At 36.9% G+C, this 27,089-nt stretch overlaps 1 protein-coding gene across 2 annotated transcripts in view; it reads right to left on the minus strand.

The window, feature by feature from the left end:
- The window catches only part of LOC148952152 (carboxypeptidase D-like), an 86,169-nt gene extending 67,409 nt beyond the window's left edge, over nucleotides 1-18,760 (minus strand). The window contains exons 1-2 of one of the 2 annotated variants that reach the window (XM_089089597.1): nucleotides 18,652-18,760; nucleotides 9,260-9,428 (exon numbers count right to left, since the gene is read on the minus strand). In XM_089089597.1, the coding sequence (XP_088945723.1) occupies nucleotides 9,260-9,414 (155 nt within the window). In that variant the 5' untranslated portion in view covers nucleotides 9,415-9,428; nucleotides 18,652-18,760. Of the gene's footprint in view, nucleotides 1-9,259; nucleotides 9,429-18,519; nucleotides 18,611-18,651 lie in introns of those variants that run through there. The other variant, XM_089089598.1, reaches the window with a different exon arrangement.
- Nucleotides 18,761-27,089: the final 8,329 nt, after the last annotated feature.

The following is a 27,089-nucleotide window of genomic DNA, read 5'->3' on the forward strand; positions in this document are numbered from 1 at the left end:
AATTCTTTAAAAATGACCCCTTAATCACAAGTGCCGTTAATTAGAATAAATAGCTCTTATGAAAGTACTAAATAATCTTTGGCTTAAAGAGCGAGGTATTGACTAGGAGGTGAACCCAATCATATACGTAATGTTTTCTGTCGTTTTAAGTTTTGATGTTGCTCTTTCAGTTAAAAAACTTGTTTTTTTTATATAGAATTTCTTATCTTTTTTTAAATAATGCTGGGAAATCCGGCGCCCCCTTCATAGGAATGTCCCTTCCCCCATGAAAACTTCCTTCGTGGTAATATCCTCCCACATAACCCCTGACCCCCGCCCCCCCCCCTACCAGAAAAAATCTCCCCTGAAAAAGTCTATATACTTACCAATAATCAATTCTATATGTTAATATTTGGTAAAGTTGATAACTTTCAGTCCTCCCCCCGGGGACTCTAGGGGAGTTAGTCTCCCTAAAAGACAAAGTTTTCATGTTGTAGACCATGCTAAACTAAATTGAACTCTCAAAATTTTGATCGGGTGACTTTGGGAAAAAATGAGCGCGGGAGGGGGCCTAGTCGCCCTCCATTTTTTTGGTCACTTAAAAAGGGCACTAGAGCTTTTAATTTCCGTTTGAATGAACCCTCCTAGGATATTCTAGGACCACTGGGTCGATACGATCACCCCTGGAAAAAAAAATAAAAAATAAATAAACACGCATCCGTGATCTTTCGTCTGGCAAACAATGCAAAATTCCACATTTTTGTAGATAGGAGCTTGAAACCTCTGCAGTAGGGTTCTCTGATACGCTGAATATGATGGTGTGATTTTCATTAAGGTGTTATAACTTTTAGGGGGTCTTTCCCCCTTTTTTCAAAAATCAGTTAAATTTTCTCAGGGGCGTAACTTTTGATAGGTGGGACTAAACTTGATGAAACTTATATATTTGAAATCAGCATTAAAATCTGATTATCTTGATGCACCCATTGGTATCAAAATTCCGTTTTCTACAGTTTCGGTTACCATTGAGCCGGGTCGCTCCTTACTTACAGTTCGTTACCACGAACTGTTTGATAATGATACTTATTCCTTAAAGACTCGATAATTTTGATTTATTAAGGTTAAAAAAGTGATAACATTTAAAATGTATTTTGTATTCAGTTAAGTACAAATAATGCTCTAATCTTGATAGTGTTTTAAAATTACCGTAAATTAAAAACTTGGGTAAGTAAAATTGGTAAAATAAGGTAAAATTGGTAAAATAAGGTACACCCTAGGAAATAAAGGGTAAAATTGGTGTTTTAGAGTTGCCCTGTAGCTACAAGACCAGTTGAGCATTTCTTTTTAAGCATCACTTACAGCTTTTAACGAACATTTTTTAATGATTCTGATTTTCCTGGGCTTAAAAAAGGTAATTCCCCTTCATCTAGAATTTCATCAATTTAATTAACTGTTTAGTTTTTCCCTTTGGTAATCTTGTGCCTAGATTAATATATCGGCAATTGGACAGTGCCTGATTTCGGACATTCATTTTGTAAAAGAAAAAAATGAATAAAAAAAAGTCAAATTTACCATTATTTGGGAGTAGAATCTTTTCAGTCATTTATTTTCTGCATTTAAACCTAGAAAACGCTACCCTAACAACCTTGCTTATTTAAACAGCCATATTCAGCCACACTCCTCATATCAGATATATCTAATCTTTTATTATTTTATAAAAGTACCGAATACAATCAAAAGAGAGGTTTGTAAAACTTTGATGACTTTGATTAACTAAGCACTGGATCATAAGATCAGAACATTCACTCACTTTCAAAGTAATTAAGACTGTCTTCAACAGGATTTGCTTGAAAATCTAGCTCCGCTCATTCAGACTTTGATTCTGATTCAGGAGACCGTGCTTATTCCAAAGCCCCTCCCCCAGCGAAAGTCCTGGATACGGCCCAGAGGATTATATATCAATTTCTACCTCCACCCTCCCATTGTCTCTCCCTTAGATCTAATTCTGTATTTATCCGCAGATTCTTTCAAAACAACCGTTGAAACCCAAGGGCCGTTAAGCTAGAATAAGAATTTCTTTTAGGCACTGTAGTCAGTAACAACTCATTCGATAGCAATTCGTTCAAAAGCAGGCTAAATCTTAGAAAACGGCATTGGAACTTTCGATTTTGAATTGAGTGAGCCCCCTCCAAAGCTTATTCAACCACCCCTCCACATGAAGGGCTTCTGGGGAAAAAATGAATAAATTAATACCTTAAACCCGTATGGGTCCTTACTATAGGTAGTGCAATACGATTGCCCCTGACTTAAACAGGAGAGTAGAAATGTCAATTTCCCTTTTAATGAAAATCCGGAATTATTCAGTGGGAAAATAGGGGAAATATTCTGGGGGGGGTATTTTTTTTGGGGGGGGGGATAAACAACGGCTCACGGGGAAAAGACGGCATGAATACAAGCTTTTTCTGAGATATGAAATTTGAAATAAAAATAATGATATTGATTCTGCTTTGTCCCTCCACATTGTTGAAAGTCCAGATCATGTAGTTCTTTTTAATGAGGCAACTTTAATATTTGAAGCAAATGGCTTCCCACATTCTTTTAGGAAGGCAATTGAAATTAAAAAAAAATCCATAAATAGATACTTTGCTTTAAATAGAGACACTGGAGATATTCCTATAAACCCAAATTTCAATAACTTAAAATTAAAGGATTCAAATAACATTTTACTCAGTTTAATTTAAGATCATCTGACTACACGTTTAATGAAAATTAGATCAGTATACAAGCTAAATCAATCACTAAGCAGAGAATTCTTTTCCAATCTAATTGGTGAATAGTCTTTCATTTATTCTGGCTTGGTTTTTTGGTATGCTTGATTTGGTCTTTCTTCTGCTAGGTTAGAGTTAATTCAAAAGATTAGTTTTCTTTCTTTTTTTTTAGCACTGAAGACGGCTGGGCGGAAGTCCCTGACAAAATATCTGCCTCTATCATTTTCGCTTCCTTTTTGTCCGCAGGCATTTACTGTTATTATATTTTTTCTTGTTTGTCAGTCAATCCTGCTTGTATTTCTGCCTTTAACAGTTCACAAAACTAATGTAATTTTATTTCATCTAATATTTTACCATTTTAAAATTACAATTAGCTGTACTGTAATGCACATTATCGTTATGATAATAAGAGACCTAAGCCAGACAAACCGCCTTTTAAACCAGGGAACATAGCCACGCACACACGCACAAAAAAAAACATATTCAATCCTTTTTCTGCCAGCCTCTTCGCGTTTTTGTGCTCTGAAAATTGCAAGGCATCGTAAAATATGTAAGATGCCAGTAAGATACGTAAAATACTGGTAAAATAGGTAAAATACTAATTTTACGAGTGTCCGTACAATTACAGTAAAACACATAAAATGCCCAATTTTACTGTGACCAATTTTACCAGTTACAACAGCAGGTCTTGAAAAGCCATGGGGGTTGTCAGCCCTACCCATGCTAATTTCTGCTCGTTTTTAGTTTGACTAGGTTAATTATTCTAATTTCTGTTCGTTTTGGGCTTCATTTATTTATTTATGGTGATTTTTGGTAGTTATACGCTAGGAAGATAATTTGGCTTTATTTCTGCTCATTTTTGGTTTAACGGAGCTCTTTAATTTTCTTTGAAACACTTTTTTTTGTGGAAAAAGTTTTCAAATCAATTTTTGTTTGTTCTTTATTGACAGTCTTTTTCATAGAAAAAGAAAATAACATTCTATATCTTTTAGGGTTTTTTTTCTATAGGAATCCATAGTTTGGCTTGCTATTTGTATGTTGGAGAACTTTTTCCAGCAATTTTTAACAACATACATCCTTTTGCAAATCTGAACACAAATTGTATTGTTAAAATTATTTTTGAACCTCCTCAAGTTGATCTTAAAAAAAAAAAACTTGATATGATTCCCAAAAACTACTACCTATGCTCATTGACAACTTGGATATACTTACACTCTTTTGATTTAGCTAAACTGTAAGAGCAGAAGCAGTAATAGTAGTAGCCCTGAAAGTTTCAACTTAATACCCTCAGTTGTTATGGGATATTGCTGAGATGTCTTATTGGCAACCAGCATACACACAACAGCTCTTGATTTAGTTTTAAAGTAACATTTAATTTCAAAGCATAATTTAGCTCAACATCCGCCTAAATATTTCTTGAAAGCTTCACCTCAATACCCTTAGCTTGCGTAGTAGGAATAGATGTAATAGGAGTAGTAGCATTAGTAGCAGTATGCACAAAACACCTTTGGTTTCTTTCAATATCCCCTTAAACACAAGCTGAAGGTTTCGACTTCATGCCATAGACCGTTCCTGAAGCATAAATGATACGTACTCTTGACAGCCTGTATGGGCATAGTGCGTTCCGATTTAGTTCAGCACAGTTTCAATATTCCGCAAATTTTTTGCCCTAATACCCTTAGCTTTAGTAGTAGAAGTAGTACCAGTAGCAATAGTAGTAGTAACAGCAGTAATAATAGTAATAGTAGTAGTATGAGTAGAAGCAGTAGCATTAGGATGCAGATACTATTTTTTGGTTAGTTCAATAGCCCCCACAACAAATCATTTCAGTTTCAACTTCACACACCAAACTGTTCTTAAGATATTGCTGATACGCCCTTTTGACAACCTGCATACAGACGGCGTGTTGTGATTCAATTCATCTTCCCTCCTGAATATTCCCTGAAAATTTCACTTTCACACCCTTAGGCATAGTTGTAGGAGTAGTCAGTTGTAGCATCAGTTCTAGTAGCACTAGTAGTAGTATTAACAGTAATAGCACCAGTACTAGTAGCAGCATTAGTATTAAAATATTGCGTTTTGGTCAGCTGAACATCCCTCTGATCAAGTCCTGGGAGTTTCAACTTAACATAATTAGTCGTGCGGTAGTAGTAGTAGCAGTGGTAGCTGTAGTAGTAGCATGCAAATATTGCCTTTTTGGTCAATTGATCATCTCCCTCATCTTTTCTTGAAAGTTCTAAATTAATATGCTTAGTCATTCCTGAGTTACGCCCTTTTGACAACCCGTATGCGCATAACGTATTTTGATTAAGTTCAACACCCCCTTTAACGTTCTCTGAAGGCTCACCTGAATGACCTTCGTCTTTGTGGAAAGTAAAGGTAAAACTTGCCCAACTTTCTCAATAACATATACTTACAGCCCTTGCCGTGTGGGCTGTGGGGGGTTGATGTCCCCAAAGACATAGTTACTTGAGCTTTCAATAATGCCGGGCAAAATAGTTGTTTCAAAATTCCTCCGTTCACTTTTGACTCTTAAAGGGCACTAGAACTTATATTCAATCAAATGAGCCCCCCCCCCTGAAGTTTATACGACCAACAATTCCATTAAAACCTTATATGCCCCCGGGGCATAACTTACAACCCATGCCCCTTGCCTCTGGGGCCTGTGTCAATCCTCGAGGCATTGTTATATGACTTTGGACTATTTTGAACTCAATGGCTGTCTCACAATTCTGATCAGATGTGTTTGGGGAAAGGAGTGCGCCAGGGGGGGCGTCTAGTTACCCTCTTATCACTTTGGACTCTCAAAAGAGAATTAAACTTCCAATTTACAATTTAATGAGCACGACCACCCCTTCCATAAAAATCTTATATGCCCCAGGGCGTAACTTACAACCCTTGCCCCCAGACTCAGGGGTTGCGTCAACCGCGAACGCCTTGTTATATGATCTTTGGACTATTTTAAACAAAAAGACTATCTCAAAATGTATAGATGCATTTGGGGAAAAGACAACGTGGAGGGGGGTTAGTTGCCCTTCGGTCACTTTTTAATCTTTAAAAGGGCACTAGAACCTCTGATTTCCAATCGAATGAGCCTCCTCCAAAAGTTTATACGACCACCCCTTCCATATAACGTTATATGTTAATAATAGGCAACTAGTATAACTTATAGCTCTTCCCCTGAGGGTTGTAGGGGGGGGGGATGTCATCCCCGAAGACGTAATTACTGGAGACCTTTTAAAAATGTTAAACAAAATGGCTATCTCAAAATTTTGATTGGATGTGTTTGGAGAAATGATGGGAGTGTGGGGGAGGGTTGCCCTAAAATCAATGACACCTAGAAAAGTGCACTAGAACTTTCCATTTCCAATCGAATAAGCTTCTTTCGAAGTATCTGCAATAACTCCTATAAGAAGTGCCTTTATAAAAAAAAAAAAAAAAAAATACATTGTGCTCACATTGCTCTTTACTTCCTATGGTTTGAAGACAAGCTCATTCTTGAACATAATTTATATTTGTTTTTGAAACCATATTTAAGATTAATCCAAATATGATTGGGATTGTGGTTTCCAATTTAAAATAGAGTTTTCATAAATAAGACGGAATCATACCCCACTAAAGCTTCATTTTTTTTGCAGACTACATATAGGTGTAGAGGTTAAGATGCCACCATCATGGGTGCCCATAAGCTGAATTTTAGGGGGGGGCTTACCTGGTCGAATCGGCACTTCCAATGCTGTATAATAGAAATCTCAAAACAAAAAGACAAAAAAGGACAGCGTCATTTAGCCAGGGGATTGAAGCCCATGTCCACCATGTATTAGGATAGCCTCTGAGACTAGAAGCTATATGAATGTCGTTTCGATAGTTCTAAGCAGATTGGCTATCTTGGAAGTTTCACTCGATAACATTTTTGCTCGATAACAGAAGTTCTGATAAACGTTTTATAACTACGACTCATTTAATACAGATTGCATGCATGTTTAGATGTTAATGTGCCGTCGCGTGCCAGTATATCAGCTGAGAATGAGACCCGGAGTAGTGGCACCAGTAAACGAAGATATGGGGACGGGCGCAAAATGTTACTTTTCAAAATTCAGTGGGGGGGGGGTGCTTTTCGATTTTTTAAATGAAAATATCAGAAAAGTATTTTCTTTTCCAGTGAAAATACCAAAAGCTATTACGAGGGGCAAAACACCTAGGGAGGGAGGAAAATGGACTCTTGCCCCTCCCCCCAGTTGGCACCACAGACTTGATGCCAAATCAGAGATCTTTTTTTATATTACTGAATTGTTTGACTATCTCCGGATTTTCAATCGATCGCATTTTGTCCCTCAACAGAACAAAACTGTTGTGCTGCATCACAAATATCTTTTGTAATCTCTTTTGCGGGCGAAACAGGGCTTCAAGGCTTTTAATTTGCCTCAAATGAGCTCTCTCCCGATATTCTATAACAACAGGCGTGAGGGCTATGACCGGTGCAAATACCACTTTAGCCATTAGAGAGTTTACGGGGGCAGAAGTCCCAATTTCATGTGTGGTAATTTCTGCTCATTTTAAGTTTGAATTGGCCATTGAGTATAGTTTTTAGTCGTTTTAGGTTTCATTTATTCACTCATAGTAAATTCTATTTGTTTTAAGTTTGGTTCACTGCATGACTTTATTTCTGCTCGTTTTAGGTTTTAGTATTGCTCTTTATGTTCTTTGAAAAACTTTTTTTTATACCGGTAATGTTTTTAAAATTAAAATTTGTTCGGTTTTCAACTGAAATATAAGTTAATTGTAGGAATATTTGTAAAGTATTTTTTTTTCATATCTTCAACTTAAGAAGTGAAATGTTGGATTCCAATTATAATTTTAGGAAAAATTTGAAAATCCAGTCAAAATGTTCAGTTTCGTGGGATACTTTTTAATCATTATCTTGGGTTGAATAATTCCTAAATTCGCGGCGCCAGGTACTGTTAAATATCCGACTTGCCGGCAGTCTTTTACCGAGATTTTTAGATGACAAGTACTCTGTTTTCGGCTTGCTAGACTCAAATAATTGGGCCGAGCTGTGTGCCTTCGTGTCTGTCTTGCTGGTTGGCCACTTGAAGACACAATATGAGAAATCTCTAGAGAAGGAGGTGAATTTAAGTACTTGTAGAAAACAGCTATCGACGCTACATCAAACTTCTCACTAACAGACTAACATCCAGTCCACTTTTCCATTTCCAAAAGATCTATCGATAGGGAGGTCTTCAGGTTTGGGGATGGCTAAATGTGTTGTGATGTCATCGGCAAAGTGATGCCGACATATATATATATATATATATATATATATATATATATATATATATATATATATATATATATATATATATATATATATATATATATATATATATATATATATATATATATATATATATATATATATATATATATATATATATATATATATATATATATATATATATGCAAAAGAAACAAGTTGCAGAGGACCGCTCAGTTGCGGTTTTTTTTACAATACTGTAATTAGTTTGAATAATCTGCAGTACAAACCAATCAACTACAATTTAATGTGATAAACAACAATTAAACAGGTTGAAACAGATAACAGAGAATAAAGGGTTTTACAAACAAGCCTACACGCTTTTAACACGACTGACAACGACAGAGCCCTGACAAAGCCATGACAGCAGCCCCAACTAAGCCCCCTGATAGAGTATGCGTCGGCTCTATCATGGAAGAGGCCCATTGTGATCCGTCGCTTTGCAGCACCTAGATCTGAGCCAAGGGCGGTGGTTTGAAACATGTCTAAAACCTTCGAACTGTAACCATTTTGCTATGATCCACTCTGCTAGACTTCACTTACCTAACGCCCACCCTTTTCATAACAATTGTGTGTGTGCTTTCAAAATTAAGAGGCGATATAAATTTACAAGTGAAAATACGAACCCATGCAAAGCAGAAATCATTCAAAACAAGAAAATGATAAGCAGGTGGTGCTACAAAGAAAATATTATCATAATATCTAGTCAAACTCAGGATTGGATGGCGACCAAGCAGATGTAACTACTGTAGTGGATCATGGTTTGAAAAAATGAAAGAATAACTTAGAAAAGCTTGACACAAATAGGTTCAATATAGAGAAAATATTAGACTATAAGAAACATACTAAAAATATCGAAATTTCGAGGGAAACAAGTCAACATGTCCCTTCTCCAAATTTCTCAGGTTTCAGACATCAGGGAGCCCTGGCTACAAAAGATAACACAGAACAATGACATTACCCCCTTCCAATTTTGACAACAATGCAATGAATAGAAAAGTTTTTGTTGGTCAAGAAGTAGTAAAAAAAGAAGAAAATCATGATACGAGTAGAATGATTTATATGACATTATTCCTAATGCTTATGAAATACGGAAGTGATTACCTTATGGGATTATTAGGACAATACAAACCTTGTCTAAGTGATGTTCTTTGTAATGGTCGAGTAATATGGATAATTTTAGTGCTTGAGAGATACATACCCTATGGATTCTTCATTTGGAAACACGAAAGACGGCTTTGCATTGAACTTGCGGAATTCTGGTATTTCGGCACCTCTGACATGCTGGATAAGGTAGCAGTAGAGGTATACGAACACAACGACAAAGGCTGATGTATACAACGAAGCAAGTTTCATTCTACTGACCTCACCTGTAATCAAAAGAAATAATTTGGTTCTTCTCAATCTTAGTAACTAGGAAACAGTTTGCAGACTATCACCTAGGAAAGCGAACCCGTGTCCCACTCATTGGTGAACTCTGCTATTGTCAGCTTTGTCTTAAAAGAAGGATCCCCTTATCATTGATTTTCGTAGTCAACATTTTCTTAAAAGGCAAATGCTGAGCATCAGATGCGCCCTTTGCTTAAGAATGAAAACTAAAACTAACCTCAAACCTCAGAAGAGGAAGAAAATTTGATTTTTAACCGTTCTTTTTTTAAATTGATATGGGTAAAAATTTACACCCAACGTTTTCTATTTGAAAAGTGCTCAATTTTGGTATCCATTTCTTAGCATTGGAAAAAATACTGAAAACTTGAGTTGTAAATGACAGGAAAAAGTGGAAGCAGAAACTGTCAGCTTTCAGATATTAATAAGTGAATGAAATCTCTGGTGAAAGGGATATACAAAGATCGAGAAAGTGTTTTCACGTTCCTAACTCCACCTGTTACATACTTGTAAGCTGGAGTAGAGTTAGGCAAAAAGTTAAAAAGATGGCGGGTAAACCGATCCATTCTGATCCAGCCAGTCAAACAAATATATATTTATATCCCTATTTAAATACTTGAGAGTCAATGGGGGGAGGGCAAATGAAGACATACTGGGAGAAGAAAAGATTCACAAACTTTTGGCAGCTAGACCAAAGTGTCTTTGGGCTCGTGTTCTTGAAATCTCGAGAATTATTGGTTTTTGAAATAATTTTATAATAATTTAATCCCATAGATTACGCCAATTTCGGTGTTACTTTTTCGAACTTATATCCCCTCCCCAAAATAAATTCCTCCATACGTGCTTGGCCAGCTTAACTTCTATGTAAGAGTGTCTACAAAAATATCGAGGCTATTTAAAAGTCGAATTGATTTCTACTGCAAAATTAATGAACAACTGGAGTAACTGGGGTGGGGTGGGACAAAGCATATGCCAAGATATTCTTATGCACCCGACGATAATAGTTAGAATATACTATTAACCACGCAATATATCAGCTCTATATAGTCAAAACAAAGAGGCAAATTTATAAAATGTGATGTTCATAGCTTGAAAATATAGCTCCCTAGTATGTCTGCGAGGCTGCTGATTCGAAGCCATAAATAAAGGCATGCATAGTCAGTGGCGTAGCTAGGGGGAGGGGAGCAAGACGGGCGGCAGTCTCCAGGCGCAGCCTCTAGGGATGCACCACACTTAATATTTTTTTTGTAATCCAATATATTTTGTTCACTCATATTGTAGTAGTGATGGTGGGGGAAGGTACCGACACTGTTCTAGGGCGCTGAAAATCTTAGCTACGCCTCTGGGCATAAGTTAGTATTATTTACAACTGACATGAGGAGTATTAAGCTGGGTCAATAATTTCAAGCCACTCTATGAAAATTGAATATGTAAAAGCTCTGAATAGAACAACGACCAGATGGGAAACGCGTTTATATTCTCGATAAATTTACGTTCGTTTTTCTTTCTAATTGCACTAATAATGCAATGTCAATTTTCAGTCTTCATTCCTGGGAGGGGGAGGCCGTGTCCTGAATGGATTTTTATACATTAGATTCCTCTTAGCCCAATGGATTACAGACTGTACCTTACAAGCTGATCAGGGACAACTTATTTTTTCGCAGATTTCCGAGCCCCTTAGTCCTTCTCCTTAAGCAAAATGTGTCAAAATATCAACATTTTAATCAAATCCCTTGGAAAGATCAAACCTTTGCTTTTACTTGTACTCCGCTTGTTGGGTGGTCCGCTACAGCAAAAAAAATTATGCATAGTATAAATTTTCAGATTCTTAAGTTAGAAGGCAATCCCAACTGATTTGGATGGTACTTTGAAAAATACCATATGTATCCTTTCCAGGTTTACTAATGTAAAACACTGTGTCACAGAACCGTAGTAAAACTGCAATTTCCAACAAATAGTATTGTGTCTTTGTCTTAGCGTATTTCGGTCATGAGAGTTGGTCTAATTCTAGGGTGCAGGTTGAAAAGAATAACCAAACGAAGGTTTTTAAATACAGCTGCAAATGTAATCCTCAACTTGGAAAAAACTGACAGATAAAACACCATTTCGCGGATAGTGCCGCTCGCTAGTTTCTGACGTGCTCGCAAAGAGCCTATTTTATCATTCACACGTAGCGTGATTTCTATTGAACATCCATAGTGGCGGAGTGGCTGGGTCCGCTACAAAAAAAAAAAAAAAAAAAAAAAAAAAAAAAAAAAAGCATAGTATAAATTTTCAGATTTTTAAGTTAGAAGGCAACCTCAATTGATTTGGATGGTGCTCTGAAAAGTACCAGATGTATCCTTTCCAGGTTTACTAATGCAAAATACTGTGTCACAGAACCGTGGTAAAACTGCAATTTCCAACAAATAGTATTGTGTCTTTGTCTTAGCGTATTTCGGTCATGAGAGTTGGTCTAATTCTAGGGTGCAGGTTGAAAAGAATATCCAAATGAAGGTTTTTAAATACAGTTGCAAATGTAATCCTCGACTTGGAAAAAAACTGATAGGTAAAACACCATTTCACAGATAGTCCCACTCGGTAGTTTCTGACGTGCTCGCAAAGAACCTATTTTATCATTCACACGTCGCGTGATACCTATTAAAACATCCACAGTGGCGGAGGTACGTTTGGGTTAAAATTTCCAATGCGCATATCATAATGTACAGGTATTAAATTACGGCGTCCTTTATTGATCAAACAATATTGTTACAAGCGTTTTTCTTCATAATGATCTTTTTATGACTATTAGCAGTGTTAGCGCTGCCTAAAAAAGGGCTAAGTTTACCTTATGTGTTTTTATTTTCACCGTGGCATTTCGTGTGAAAGAGTTGTAGAAACTTCGGAAAGGCTCATTTGATTGGAAATTAAAGCTTCTAGTACCCTTTGTAAGCATCAAAAGTGATTGTAGGGCAACCAGCCCACTCCCATACCCTCTTATTTCCAAATAAATCCGATTAAAAGTTTGTGATAGCCACTAAGCATTTTACTGTAACGAGCCAGGGGTAGAAGAGGGGCAGCCCCTTTATATAATAATAATCCCTGGTCGTTTTAGTTTCAATGCTACTCCATACTTTCAGTTGAAAAAACCTTTTTTTATTTAATTTCTGATCGTTTTCAAGTCATGCTGGTAAATGCCACCCCCCCCCCCTCCACCGTTGAAAATTTTTGTTGGAAAATCATCCTCACATAAAAAATAATCCTTTGGAAGATTCTGTAGGAATTGAAATGCACTCTCCCAGGTTACCTCAGAAAATCAGTGAACAATGTTTCATTCTCTCCGAGTTAAATGACATCTTTGATCAAAAATGCCCATACGTAACTATGACTGGATTCTATTTAAAATTAGCCCCGCGACAACTCTAAATAATGTGCTGTTTGCGCAATAGCCCTGCCTTTCCTTCTAAAAATAGGAGTCTGATTTTAGTGTCTAAATGACATTAACTTATTTATTGAAAGCAATAAAAGACTAATCGCGCTGATGTCAAAGATTTCCTGGATCTTTACGGGCTGTTATTTGCCTCCAGTGTACTGGAGACAAAGAAGAAAAGGCGCAAGGAACTCACAAAATCCCATGCGCTCTGGTGTCTATTTAATAATACGTCTATGACACTGACTTATTTATAGAAAGCAAAAAAAAACTAATCGCAATGATGTCAAAGATTTCCTGGATCTTTGCCGGCTGTTATTTTTGAAGTATCAGCTCGAATCTTATTAAGTTTAGTTGAGATCTGCAGTTAAAATTGCTATGACCGCAAATCAAACTAAAAAGAAAACAACTTAGTAATACGGATTTTATAATCTCGGAGAAAGAACGCTTGAAACTTTAAAAATGTTAGACAAATCATGCCAGAGCCAATGCTACAGGGTTGAAAAAGTAAAGAGCGATTTCTCTCAAGGGTATAATCTAAAAATAACGACTACTTTGTTTAGAAAGGATGGCCACGGAAACTTTTGAAAACTCAAAGTAAGGACTCTCGCAAAGACTCTCAATCTAATGGCAAAAACAAATTAGTGGACAGAGTTGGTATACAAGCGAGCCAAGTCAGGATTCAGTAAGAAAACTAGTTAGGTCCTGACTCGGGGTAAACATGAGCCAAGTTCTTGACTTGCTTCAGACGTAATCAGTGTAAGGACGAGCTAAGTGCTGAATCAGCATAAAATGACCGACGTTCATGGTTCAGACTGGTTCAATGCGATACTAAGCTAAGTCCTCGCTTGATGGGTTCAACGAGAGAAGTCAAGATTCGATGCAAAGATGAACTAAGCTCTGGCGCAGTGTAAAAACGAGCGAAGTTCAAACTGTAGATTGACATGGTGCAAAAAGGAGCTAAGTCTGGAACCAGTGAAAAATTACGTAAGTCCTGACACAGGGTTAAACGACTTTTTTATATTTCTCAAGCCGAAAATCTTCAACAACTTTACAAATATTCCTATAATTAGCAAATAATAGACATAAAGTGAATTCAAAAAGAAATAGAAATTAATCATCAAAATTTTTTCCGAAAACAGTATTAAAAGTAAGAGCGATATCATAACCTCGACCGAGCAGAAATTAAAGCATTTAGTAAGTCAAAAGCCGTTTCTTAGGGGCGGCACGGCCAAACCGTTTCGTTAAAGGCGGATTACTTTAGTAATTTGTAGACCGCATAAAATCAATCAAATGGGAAGGGTGCTGAAGTTATTTTGCCCCGGGCGTAGCCAACCTAGGAATAGTCCTGGGTTTTAGACGCTTAGATGGAGGCTCAATCGATTGAAAATTCCAGCGGCCTTTTTAGGGCCAAAAGCAATTGAAAAAACACAAGACTGTCTCCCTTTCTCTGTTTGTCCCTGGGTATGCTCACAACGTCCCATAACACTAGAGCTATTTCACTTAGAACGATGGAAGAGTGAAAGTCCTGCCACAAGGGGGAACAGAACCTTGCAGCTGCAAGTGCCGAAGAATATACAAATAGCACAGGAAAAGATTGATCTGCAGGTCGGCAAGGCGTGCTGAAAGATAGACAAGTCTTGATTTGGTGCAAAACCGAGCTAAATATTGATAAGTCCACACTAGGTGGTTCTGACTTAACGTAAAAGCGATACAGTTTCAAACTGTGGAATCTCGATGATTCGGTGCGAAAACAACTTAAATCTTGATTGAGCACAAAACGAGCCAAGTCAAAGTTACGAACTGATTAAGCTCAAAAACGATCTTAGCCTTGACTCTTCACAAAAACAAGCAAAGTTCCTATTTGGTGCAAAAATGAGATAAGTCCCTACTTGGTACAAACACAGAATAAGTCCTGACTCGGTGTAGAATCGACAAAGTCCGAGCTGTGAAATTTCGGTGACGCGGAGAGAACATGACTTAAGTCTTGACTCATTGAAGAACCAGCCAAGTCCGAACTGCAGGCGTAATTAGGTCCAAAACCTGTTATGTACTGGTTTGGCAAAAACTGTAGCTAAGCCATGGTTTGTGCAAAAACAAGCCATGGTTTGTGCGAAGTCCACACTTGGTGGAAAACTATGCTAAGCCTAGACTCGGTGTAAAACCATGTAAATTTAGGACATCTGAATTTCTATTTACTGGATTTTCAGAGATACCTTCAGTTTAATTGTATCCCAGCTCACCTTTCTTCCTAGTACCTGGGTAAAACCTAAACATTAAGCTTGCCAACAATTTCAGATTGAGAAATAAGTAAGAAATGAGCACAGAAAAGTATGACAACCAACAAAATCCCCAAAATTAGTGTTTAACCTAGGGCTATATCCAGGGGGGGGGGGTCTAGAATGAAATTAACCTAGAAGTGACTCTGAAAATCCAATAATTCGAAGTTTCTTGAAAGTAATGTAAGAATTTTGCTGGATCAAGTTTTCTGTTTAGTCTGATTTGCAAGCTAAAAGATGAACAACCGCTTGAGGTGTCTTTTTCCAAATATATCAGTTGCCGCTAATTGCTAGTGTCACAAGACACAAATTTTTTTTCGAGTATTAAAAGCGATTTAAAGCGTAATGTGACACATGGATCCTTATGTTTTTGGTAGTAGAATTTAGAAAAAAAGAGATGTACTATTCAATATATTTTTCTAGAATAGCAACCACTGCCCCTTTCCCTAATGGGTCCTGAGTTATATAAGTTTGCTGACCTTTTGGGTTTGATCATCGTTCGTGATTATTTCTCATCCACAGTTGTTTCGGTACTTGTCTATTATATAAAACACACTCGAGAAGTACAGTTTGGTGACAATAAAATATGATGAAAAAAGAATACTTTATTAGCAAAATTGTGAAGGTCATTTGTGAAGTATTAAATTGGGAGCTTCGACGTCGGCTGACCGTCTCAAAGACAAAGAAAAGTTCATTATTAACGCGATTCTTGACCTAGTTCATTATTAACACGATTCTTGAGGACACCGGTTAATTTTCTTTGACTAGTGAAATATAGTGTCTCACCATGGATGTTCAAGAATCATTCCAGATTGTTGGAAGGGCTACAACACAACTGAGCTAGAACAAGCAGGTTTCACTCATTTGAAAACGAACCGCAAAAATAATTTTGAGGACCCAGAAACCGGCGTCACTACCCAAAAAGTAGATAGAATGTGGGGTTCCACAAAGTGGAGGAACAAAAAGCACCGAGGTACATTCCGCCATCATTTACATTCATACTTAGTAGAGTAGATGTGGCGGGTGGCAATACAGGCAGAAGGCCGAGTTCATTTTAAAGCGATTCTTGAGGACATTTCTGCATTCTAGGAGCATATTTCCAATTTGGAGTTTTCACAATTTTGCTACAAAAGTATTCTATTTTCATCATATTTTTATCATTAGGTTAAATAGGTTTGGTTAGGTTAAAATAGGTTTGTTTAGCTTACGTATTTAATATAGGCTATGCTTAACCCCTCCCCCTAATGTGCAAATATAAAACCCAAATTTGTTTCCAAACTGATATATTGTCATTATAATTTTGTTTTATTTCATTAGCATTCATCAAACTTCCCTTTTCGAATGTGTTTTATATAATTGACAAGTACCGTTGTTTCGTAGTGTCAAATAAAACCAATTAAAAAAACAAAACAAAAAAAACTGCAAACTTTTGTGAAGGGGGTGCATACCGCCACCTGCTGCATATCTCAGAAAAGCACGCATGCCGCACAGTTCCACCACGCTTGGCCCACTCCTTAAATGCTTGGTCAACTCCCCAAATACTCAACACAGCTCCGCCACGTTTGGCACATGCCACCTACTGTTCATGATTTTTTAGAGAGCGACTCTTTGACTTTTTTACATTGCCTAGGATTATATCTGGCCCTGTTAGGGAATGGAGGAGCTGGGGCCCAATAGCAACGGAAGTGACCATTATATTTGGAAACAAAAGTGAATGGAGAGTCGAATGGTATATTTTTTTTTTTTTATCAGGTCTCTTAGTTCTAAGAGGCCTAGTAAAAAAAAAGGAGCAAGGTTGTCAATCTAAAGGCCCTTTTATGGACTCTAAATAGGATTTACGACAGCAGAGATTTGTATAGTCTATTTCAGTTTTATAATTTTATACCAGCCGACTACACAAATTACACACAGAAAAAAACAACAAACAAAGAAAATAACTAACAATCGCCAAAATACAGCAACAATCCTTGCTGAGTTTTAATCCTTGCTGGGCGAATTTTCTCTCAAGTGATTGTGACACTTTTTTTTTGGGAGGGCGACGAGGAGGTAGAATAGAATGAATGATTTTTAGTTTTGTGTCTTCGGTATCCAATTGGGTCGTGAAATTATTAGAAATTAATTTATTTTGTTTATTTTTATTTATTTATTTTCTTCTTATTATTTTTTGTCCTTTTTTTGGGGGGGGGGGGGTGAAAGGCTGGGGGGTATTAATTGTGTAGTTAGGGGTTTTTAAAATGTGATTTTTAACCATACAAGTTTAATAAACTTCGGGTTTTGTTGTTAATGTGTGTATTTTTTTTTAATAAAACCTTTTTCTCTCTCTCAAAAAAACAACAACTAGCCTAGCTTGAATCATGATGCTCGTATAGCTTTCACCATATTTGGCAATGAAAGGCGTAAGAGGTTTACACAATGCCTCAACTACCTCAATATCTGATTGCAATAGAGCCTAATGCAATAAAAGCACGTATAACATATGTGTAGCTGGTTAAACATTCGCAATCAAACATCAGTACATAGGCCTAGCTCAGTAGCACAAACATAACGAGGAAATTTATCCAGAAACGTGGGGTATTGATTGGACAACGCCATATTTGGAAAGGGCTATAAAAGGCACATCGAGTGGCAGCCTATGTTCATCGTTTAGCTAGCAAATCAATCCAAGCATTAGGACATAACAGAACATAGGTAAATTTTTGGCAGATCATACTATTGACTTACGAATAAAGTAAACATACCACTCGATACCTTTTTTTTATGTTCATTACGAATATGATATTCATTTTTGTCGGAAATGAATTTTACCCCACCCCTATATATACCAATTCAGGATATATATTTGCACATTAGGGGGTGGGGTAAAGTTTAAACTTACCTCTCATTTGCTTCAGAAATAAACTTTACCCCCATCAACCTAATGTGCAAATGTATACCCTGAATTGATATATATATATATATATATGAATATTTATATATATATATATATATATATATATATATATATATATATATATATATATATATATATATATATATATATATATATATATATATATATATATATATATATATATATATATATATATATATATATATATATATATATATATATATATAGTATATGTATAGGGGTTTGGGGTAAAATTCATTTGCGACATAAATGATCATTATATTCGTAATGAGCATAAAAAAGGCATTGAGTGGTATGTTTACTTTATTCGTAAGTCAACAACATGAACTGCCGAAAATTTACCAGAACATAAATTAGACTGTTCCCGAAATCAATGGTGAAATCCAAGACGGTGGTCTGTTAGCAACAGCCCAGGGCTAGGAACCAGCTTGTTTCCTAACCCTAACCTGCAAAGTTGTTGAAATTGATTGACCTACTTGTTGTATTTTGTCTCTTAAACTACAAGTAAAAAATCCAAATAGCCGCACATCCATAACCAATGGTTACTAGCAAACACCTGAAAACACATAATATATTTAATAGTAATACTAATTCAAGGCTTTACTTACCAAAATTTCCGAGTTTCACCTTAATCCTGCCAACCTAGTTATTACACTGAAGAACCGTGACGTAGCGCCACAAAGAACAGCTGATGCGTCACCATAGCGGGTATTTTCACGCTCTGGTACCTGCTTGAAAACTGTTAAGTTGGGAAGACACTACTTATCCTTTAAACGGATTTAAAATGAGGTCAAGTTTGACGGAAGATACTAGACAGGCATTGTCTGTCAATTGCTGGTAGTTTCAATAACAAGTTTTTCTAAATGAAAGTAAAAGAACCACGTTAAACTTAGAATAGACACTAAAATAATTTAAATAAAAGGTTAAACTGTAAAAATAAAGAAGTTAAGCTCTTTATCACATTTCTCTTGCGTTAACCAGATAGGGGAAACCTTAACATGAAGATCATAGGCAGCGCAATAGCGCTGCCTATGTAGAGAGCGACTTGGGCACAATGTATTTTTTTGTCTGACCGATGCACTTCGTACAGAAGGAGTTGTCGTTGGAAGTTCAAAAGAAGTTCATTCGATTGGAAATTGGAAGCTATAGTACCCTTTTTTAATGTCAAAAGTGATTGGAGGGCAGCCAGCCCCCCACGCCCATCATTTCTCCTAACACATCCTATCTAAAATTTTGAGATAGCCATTTTGTTCAGCATAGTTGAAAGGTTCAATAATTATATCTATGGAGATGTCAACCCTCTTCGTGCTAGTTGCCCATTGTTGACACAAAAGGTTTCTTATGGAAGAGATGGTCGTATAAACTTTGGAGGGCCCTCAATCAATTGGAAATCGGAAGTTCTAGTGTCCTTTTTAAGAGTCAAAAATAATCGGAGGGCAACTTGCCCTATACCCTCTTTTCCCCAAATGAATCCGATCGTAACTTTGAGATAGCCATTTTGTTCTTAATAGTTCAAAGAGCATATAACTATGGATCCAGGGTTGACAGAACCCCCAAAGCCTGGGGGCAAGGATTGTAGGTTATGCCCCGGAGGCATATAAGGTTTTCATGGAAGGGTTGGTTGCATAAACTTTGGAGGATGCTCATTTGACTAGAAATTTAAATTTCTAGTGCCCTTTTAAAAGTCAAAAGTGATCAGAAGGCAACTAGCCCCTCCCCACCCACGCCCTCTTTACCCCAAATGCTTCCGATAGAAATATTAAGGTAGCCATTTTGTTTTAAATAGTCCAAAGATCATATAACAATGCCTTCGGGGTGACACAATCCCCAGAGCACAGGGGCAAGGGTTGTAAGTTATGCCCTGGGGCATATACGGTTTTTATAAAAGAAGTGGTCGTAGAAACTTTGGATGAGGCTCATTTGTTTGGAATTGAAAGTTCTAGTTCACTTTTTAATTGTCGAAAGAGATCGGAGGGCAACTAGTCCCCTCCCCCATGCCCTCTTTTGTACAAGTGTATCCGATCGAAATTTTTACCTTCATTTTGTTCAAAATAGTCCAGAGATCACATGGCAGTGCCTCCAGGGCTGACACAATCCCCCAAAGCCTGTGGCCAAGGGTTGTAAGTTATGGCCCGGGGGCATGTGTGGTTTTAATTGAAATTGAAAGTTATAACGCACTGATCAAGAGCCAAAAGTGATTGGAGGGCGACTAGCGAAAGGACACTCAGGTGTGTCTTTCAGAGAATGTTGAGGGGAGTGTTGAACTAAATCAAAGCCCGTTATGTGCATATGGGTTGTCAAAAAGGCGTAACTCAGGAATTACTAAGTATATTAATTTGGAACTTTCAGGAAATGATAAGGGAGATGATCGATTGACCAAAAAGGCAATATTGACACGCTACTACTAGTGCTACTACAACTGCCACTACTAATACTGATACCACAACTACCACTAAAACTACTGGTTGTGTAGCGAGTACTACCAAAGCTGTGGATCTTGAAATGAACATATGAGGAAATGTTGAGAGGAAAGTTGAACTAAATCAAAACTTACTTTGTGCATAAAGATTGCTTATACAGGTGATTCAGAAATATTTTTTGAACGGTTTACTGTATCAAGATGAAACCTCTGGGGCCTCATGAGTGGGATGTTCAACTAACCAAAAGGCAACATGTACCCGCTACTGCTGCTATTAAGTAGCATGAGCATAAGCCCTCCGACAACGCCCATAGGCCTTACTCCTTTCTTCCAATGGTAAAACGGCGCAAGAAGAAGGTTTAACGGCGCATCCCTGTTTCCGTGACCAGGTGCCATAATTTTGTTCTAGTATTTGCAAGATTCCCAGGATTCCAAGTGTTCAAGTATTTTGTGTATATGATTAATTGGAGTATGGTCAAGATATTTAACAAGTAATAATAATAGGGAAATGAACATAGGATTTCTGCAACATCCATAGGAAAATTAACATGGATTTTAAAGACAGCCATAGGAAAATTAACATGAGATTTCTACTAAAAAAACGTAAATGTTTTTACTTTCATAACTTTAATAAATCAAATAATATTAACATTTTGATTACTAAATATCAGTATATGTATATTAAACTGACAATTCACATTCAATTGTTTTTTTTTCAGTAAAGTTCATATTATGTTCTGGCCTTGGGAAGGCATAGGGGTTTTGAGCCCTACTCACGTTAATTTCTCCTCGTTTTGAGTTTGACTCGGTTATTTACTGTAATTTCTGTTTGTTTTGGGTTACATTTATTTATAGAAGCTGATTTGTGGTAGTTTCACAGTGGTAGATTATTTGATTTTATTTTTTGATCATTTTTGGTCTAAAGGAGTTCTTTACTTTTCATTGAAAACTTATTTTGTGGAAAAAGTTTATTTAATTAATTTCTGTTCGTTTTGTATTGACATAGTCTTTTCAGGGTAAAAGAAAATAATGGTTTAAATCTTTTCTTTTTTTTAAGACTTTATAGTTTGGCCAGGTATTTGTATACTGGGGAAAAATTTTCAGCAATATTTGATAAACTGCCCCGTTTTAAAAATATGGACACGAATAGTAGTGTTTAATTTAGTTTCATACCTCCTCTAGTTCACCTGAAATTGAAAAATTGATACCATTCGCAAAAAAATCTGTTTGCTTTCTTTGATAGCTTGGATACTCTTACACTATTTTGATTTGGTTAAATTTTAAGAGCAGATAGCCCCAAAAGTTTGAACAAAATACCCTCAGTCATTCTTGGGATACTGCTGAGATGCCTTATTGGGAATTAGCATTAACACAGTGCATTTTTATTTAATCTTAAGGCAACGTTTAGTTTTTGAACATAATGGGCAAATGGGAGGGTGGGCGTGGGAGGGGGACTAGCTACCCTCCAATAACTTTCGACTATTAAAAAGGGCATTAGTCCTTTCTATTTTCAATCGAATGAGCCCTTTTCGAAATTCCTACGACAACTCCTTCGATACGAAGTGCCCTGGTCTAAAAAAAGGCAAGATAATAAATTGTACCCCCTTCGATCTTTACTATAAAAATTCCAAGCCTTCCAATCACTTTCGACAATTAAAAAGGGCACTAGCCCTTTCAATTTCCAATCGAATGAACCCTTTTTGAGTTTCTACGACGACACTTTCTATAAACACCTTATATGCCCCCAGGGCATAGCTTACAGCCATTCCTCTGAGGGCTGTGAGAGGGTTGTCATCCTCAAAGACCTAATTTCCAGAACTTTCAACTACGTTAAATAAAACAGCTATCTCAAAATTTTTATTGGTTGTGTTTGGGGATATGGTGGGCGTTAGTGGGGTGTTAGTTGCCCTTCAATCACTTTCGACTATTAAAAAGGGCACTAGCCCTTTCAGTATCCAATCAAATGAGCCCTTTTGAAGTTTCTACGACAAAACTTTCTATAAAAGCCTTATATGTCCCCAGGGCATAACTTATAACCTTTGCCCTGAGGGCTGTGGAGGGAGAGGGTTGTCATCTTCAATTACCTAATATCCAGAACTTTCAACTACGTTGAACAAACAGAATCTCCCAAAATTTTGATTGGATATGTTTGGGAAAATGGTGGGCGTGAGAGGGGGTTTACTTGCTCTTCAATAACTTTCGACTATTAAAAAGGGCTTTACCCATTTCAATTTCAAATCGAATGAGCCCTTTTTGAAGTTTTAACGACAACTCTTTCTATAAAAACCGCATATGCCCCCAGGAAATAACTTACAACCCTTGCCCTTAGGGGTATGGGGGTTGTCATCCAAAAAGACATAATTTCCAGAACTTTCAACAACGTAGAAAGAAATGGCTATCTAAAATTTTGATTGTATGTATTTGGGGAAACAGTGGACGGGAGAGGGGGATTAGTTGCCCTCCAATTACTTTCGACTTTCAAAAAGGGCACTAGCCATTTCAATTTCCAATCGAATAAGCCATTTTTGAAGTTTCTACGACAGAACTTTCTATAAAAGCCTTATATGCCCCCAGGGCATAACTTACAACCCTTGCCCTAAGTGCTGGGGGGGGGGTTGTCATCCTTAAAGACATAATTTCCAAAACTTTCAACTACGTTGAACAAAATGGCTACCTAAAAATGATGATTGGATGTGTTCGGGGAAAAGGTGGGCGTGAGAGGTGGTTAGGTGTCCTCCAATTACCTTCGACTGTTAAAAAGGGCACTAACCCTTTGAATATCCAATCGAATACACCCTTTTTCAAGTTTCCACGACAAAGCTTTGAATAAAAACCTAACATGCCCCCTGGGCATAACTTATGGGGGAGTGTCCTGGCTCTGATGGTGAGGGGTTGTCATCCTCAAAGACCTAATTTCCAGAACTTTGAACGACTACTTTGAACGAAATGGCTATCCCAAAATTTTGATTGGATGTGTTTGCATAAATGGTGGACGTGAGAGGGGGGTTATTTGCCGTCCAATCACTTTCGACTATTTAAAAATTTCGACTATTTCGACAATCACTCTCGACTATTTTTTGAAGTTTCTACGACAACGCTTTCTATAAAAACCTTATATACCCCCAGGGAATAACTTACAACCCTTGCCTTGAGGGCTGTGGTGGAGTGTCCTCCTCAAAAACATAATTTCTATTTGGAAGTCAACTACGCTAAACAAAATGGCTATCTCAAAATTTTGACTGGATGTGTTTCGGGAAATAGTGGGCGCGGAAGGGGTTTTATTTGCCTTCCGATCACTTTTGTCTATTAAAAAGGGCACAAGCCACTCCAATTTCCCATTAAATGAGCCCTTTTCGAAGTTTCTACGACAACTTATTTGATACCAAGTCCCCTGGTCTAAAGGAAAAATAATAAATAATATATTGTGCCAACATTTTTCTTATATACCCCCAGGGCATAACTTACAACCCTTGCCCTGAGGGCTTTGGGGGAGTTTCTACGACAACTTATTTGATACAAAGTGCCCTGGTCTAAAGGAAAAATAATAAATAATACATTGTGCCAACATTTTTCTTATATACCCCCAGGGAATAACTTACAACCCTTGCCCTGACGGCTGTGGGAGAGTGTTCTCAAAATATAATTTCTATCTGGAAATCAACTACGGTGAACAACATGGCTATCTCAAAATGTTGATTGGATGTGTTTGGGGAAATGGTGGGCGTGGAAGGGGTGTTAGTTGCTTTCCAATCACTTTGACTATTAAAAAGGGCACTAACCGTTCCAATTTTCAATCGAATGAGCCCAGTTTCAAGTTTCTACGACAACTCCCTCGATACGAAGTGCCCTGGTATGAAAAAAAAAAAAAAAAATAATACATTTCGCCAACATCGTTCTATACTTAGGCAGTGCTATTGCGCTGCCTATGAGAGGGAACTAAAAGATGCTTAAATTGTGTAAAGGATTTGATATTGAAGATTCATCGTATACAATAAATCTTAAGAACACAGACTTTGTAAATAAAAGTTTTATTATCTCAAAAAAAATTTACAAACAATATTAAAAACACAGAAAAAAAGTTAAAAAACACGACAATTTCTTTTCTTCGAAAATTTCAATTTCTTAGTCATTTCCTTTTTTCTTTGTTTTCTTAGAGAAATGGCACCGCTGTGCAAACTACACTACAGTACTACGCTATTACTGTTCTGTGGCGCATTGCAACTCCTGTCATCAACATTTTAAGCGTTTTGTAATGTTTAAACATCCTCAATGGATATAGTTTTTATTGCTGCTATTTACCAGCGATTCCCGACACTGTGCCACACTATTACTACTCTGCAACACCCCTCTAACATCACATCTTCATTCCTAAAATATTTTTCAGACATTTCCCGTTAAAAATGATACATTCAACCCATTGATTAAAGCTTATCGCAACCCAAGCCAATAGTAATAACCTTCAAAACAATCCCACACTACCGTGTCATTACACACCTCCCCCCTCCGTCATCCATGTGACCCCACCCCTCATCCCACCTCTAGGACTTTCAACTTTTCGCACTGAAAATAAGGTCATGAATCTGAATTAAACAGTTTTTTTTTGAACAGCGAGAACCCAACATTTCATTGCTAGAACGTGCTACTCTAACCAATTCATGCCATATTGCAACACTATGACTGCGCTGCGGCACCTTCTGAAACTCCATTCATCATTTCTAAGACATTTTTCAGACGTGTCTTGTTAAAATTTATGCCTCAATCCGGTAATTCAAGTTCTCTCAACCCATCTCTACATGATATACCATGCCAATTCACACCACCGTGGCAATACACACCTCCCCACCTGTCATCCACGTGGCACCACCCCTCATCACCCCCCCCTAGGACATTTTCAACTTTTCCCACCGAAAATAAGCTCATGAATCTAAGTTGAACTCCGTTTTTTTTGTTTTCGAGCAGCGGGAACTCGACATTCATTGCTAGAATATGTTATTTCATGCAATTCACGCCACAGTGCTACACTATTACAGCTCTGTGGCACTCTCTGACATCACATCATTACCTCCAAGACATTTTTCAGACATTTCTTGTTAAAAATCCTACTTCAACCCATTGATTCAAGTTTACGCAAGTCAACCCTGCGTGATACACCATGTCAATTTATACCACCGTGGCATTATTCCATTTTTACAAATTTTAATTAAAAAAGCAACAAATTCTACATTTCTCGTGAAATGGTGCGTGAAACACCAATACTAAGGTTCTTTGATGTGCTTCTTTTGATGCTGTAACTTTCATCAAGACCAATTACACCCTTTGAGAGTGTTTCCCCCTTTCAAAAAATCAAATATTCTTCAATATAATACAAACCTAAGATTATGAGCAAAATTGTCAGGATTTTTCACTGATATAGTGAATAACCAAGATTTTCTAAGATTTTCCCTCTGAATCCTCACGGAATTGTCAAGTTGCTGGACAACTACCACGGATTTATCAAGCTTGTTGCGTCGAATTTAACATTTTTTGCATACTTCAATTGAAAAAGCAACACATTCAGTTTTTTTTGTGAATAGATGCGTAAAATCTTAGAACATAGGCTCTCGGATAGACTGTATTTGATCCTGCAACTTTTATCAAGACCCTTTACACCCTTTGAGAGTGTTTCTTCCTTTTCAAAAATAACATTTTCTTCAATAGCATACAAAACGCATATTAACGACAAAATTGTCAAGGATTTTTCTCTTACATAGTTTATACCTAAAATTTTCTAAGATTTCCCTGACTCTTCACGAAATTGTGAAGTTGTTTGAATACTAGCACACATTCACCAATCTTACAAGTTAAAATTTCCATTTTTTACACATTTTCCTCGAAAAAAGCAATCAATTCTACATTTCTTGTGGTTAGGCGCGTTAAACCTCAACATTAAGGTTCTTTGATATGCTATATTTGATGCTGTGACTTTCATCAAGACCCGTTGCAGCCTGTTAGGGGGTCTTTCCGCCAATTTCAAAATATCAAATTTACTTCAATAGAATAAAAATTAGATTATAGGCAAAATTCTAGAGGATTTTTCACTGATACAGTGAATAACCAAGATTTTCTATGATCCCCCCTCTGAATCCTCACGAAATTGCTTGACTGCTAGCACACATTCACTAATCTTACCTCATCAAATTTTCCATTTTTACATATTTTCATCGAAAAAAGCAACAAATTCTACATTTCTTGTTGTTAGGCACGTAAAACCTCAATACTAAGATTCTTTGAAATGCTGTATTTGATGCTCTGACTTTTATCAAGACCCATTGCAGCCTTTTAGGGAGGTCTTTCCAACTTTTTTCAAGAAATCAAAATGGAATTTGAACATTTCTATTCCATGGAAAAATTCAGAAGAGACCTTGAACTGGAATTTTTCTTCTCTTCTTTGAGAAAAATTCGGAACTTAAGTAGAACTTTCTCTCTTCGAAAAAATTCAGAATCAAAGTGAGACTTTTTTTTCCTTCGCTGAAAAAATTCAGAAGTGAAGTGAGACGTCTTTTTCTTCTTTGAGAGGATTCAGAATTGTACTGGAACTATTTCTATTCTCTGGAAAAAATTTGTAATCGAAATGTAACTTTTTTCTCT

Source organism: Artemia sp. Qi Xiang Cuo, chromosome 5 (genome assembly GCF_049724085.1).
Source record: "Artemia sp. Qi Xiang Cuo chromosome 5, ASM4972408v1, whole genome shotgun sequence".
Lineage (NCBI taxonomy): Eukaryota > Metazoa > Arthropoda > Branchiopoda > Anostraca > Artemiidae > Artemia > Artemia sp. Qi Xiang Cuo.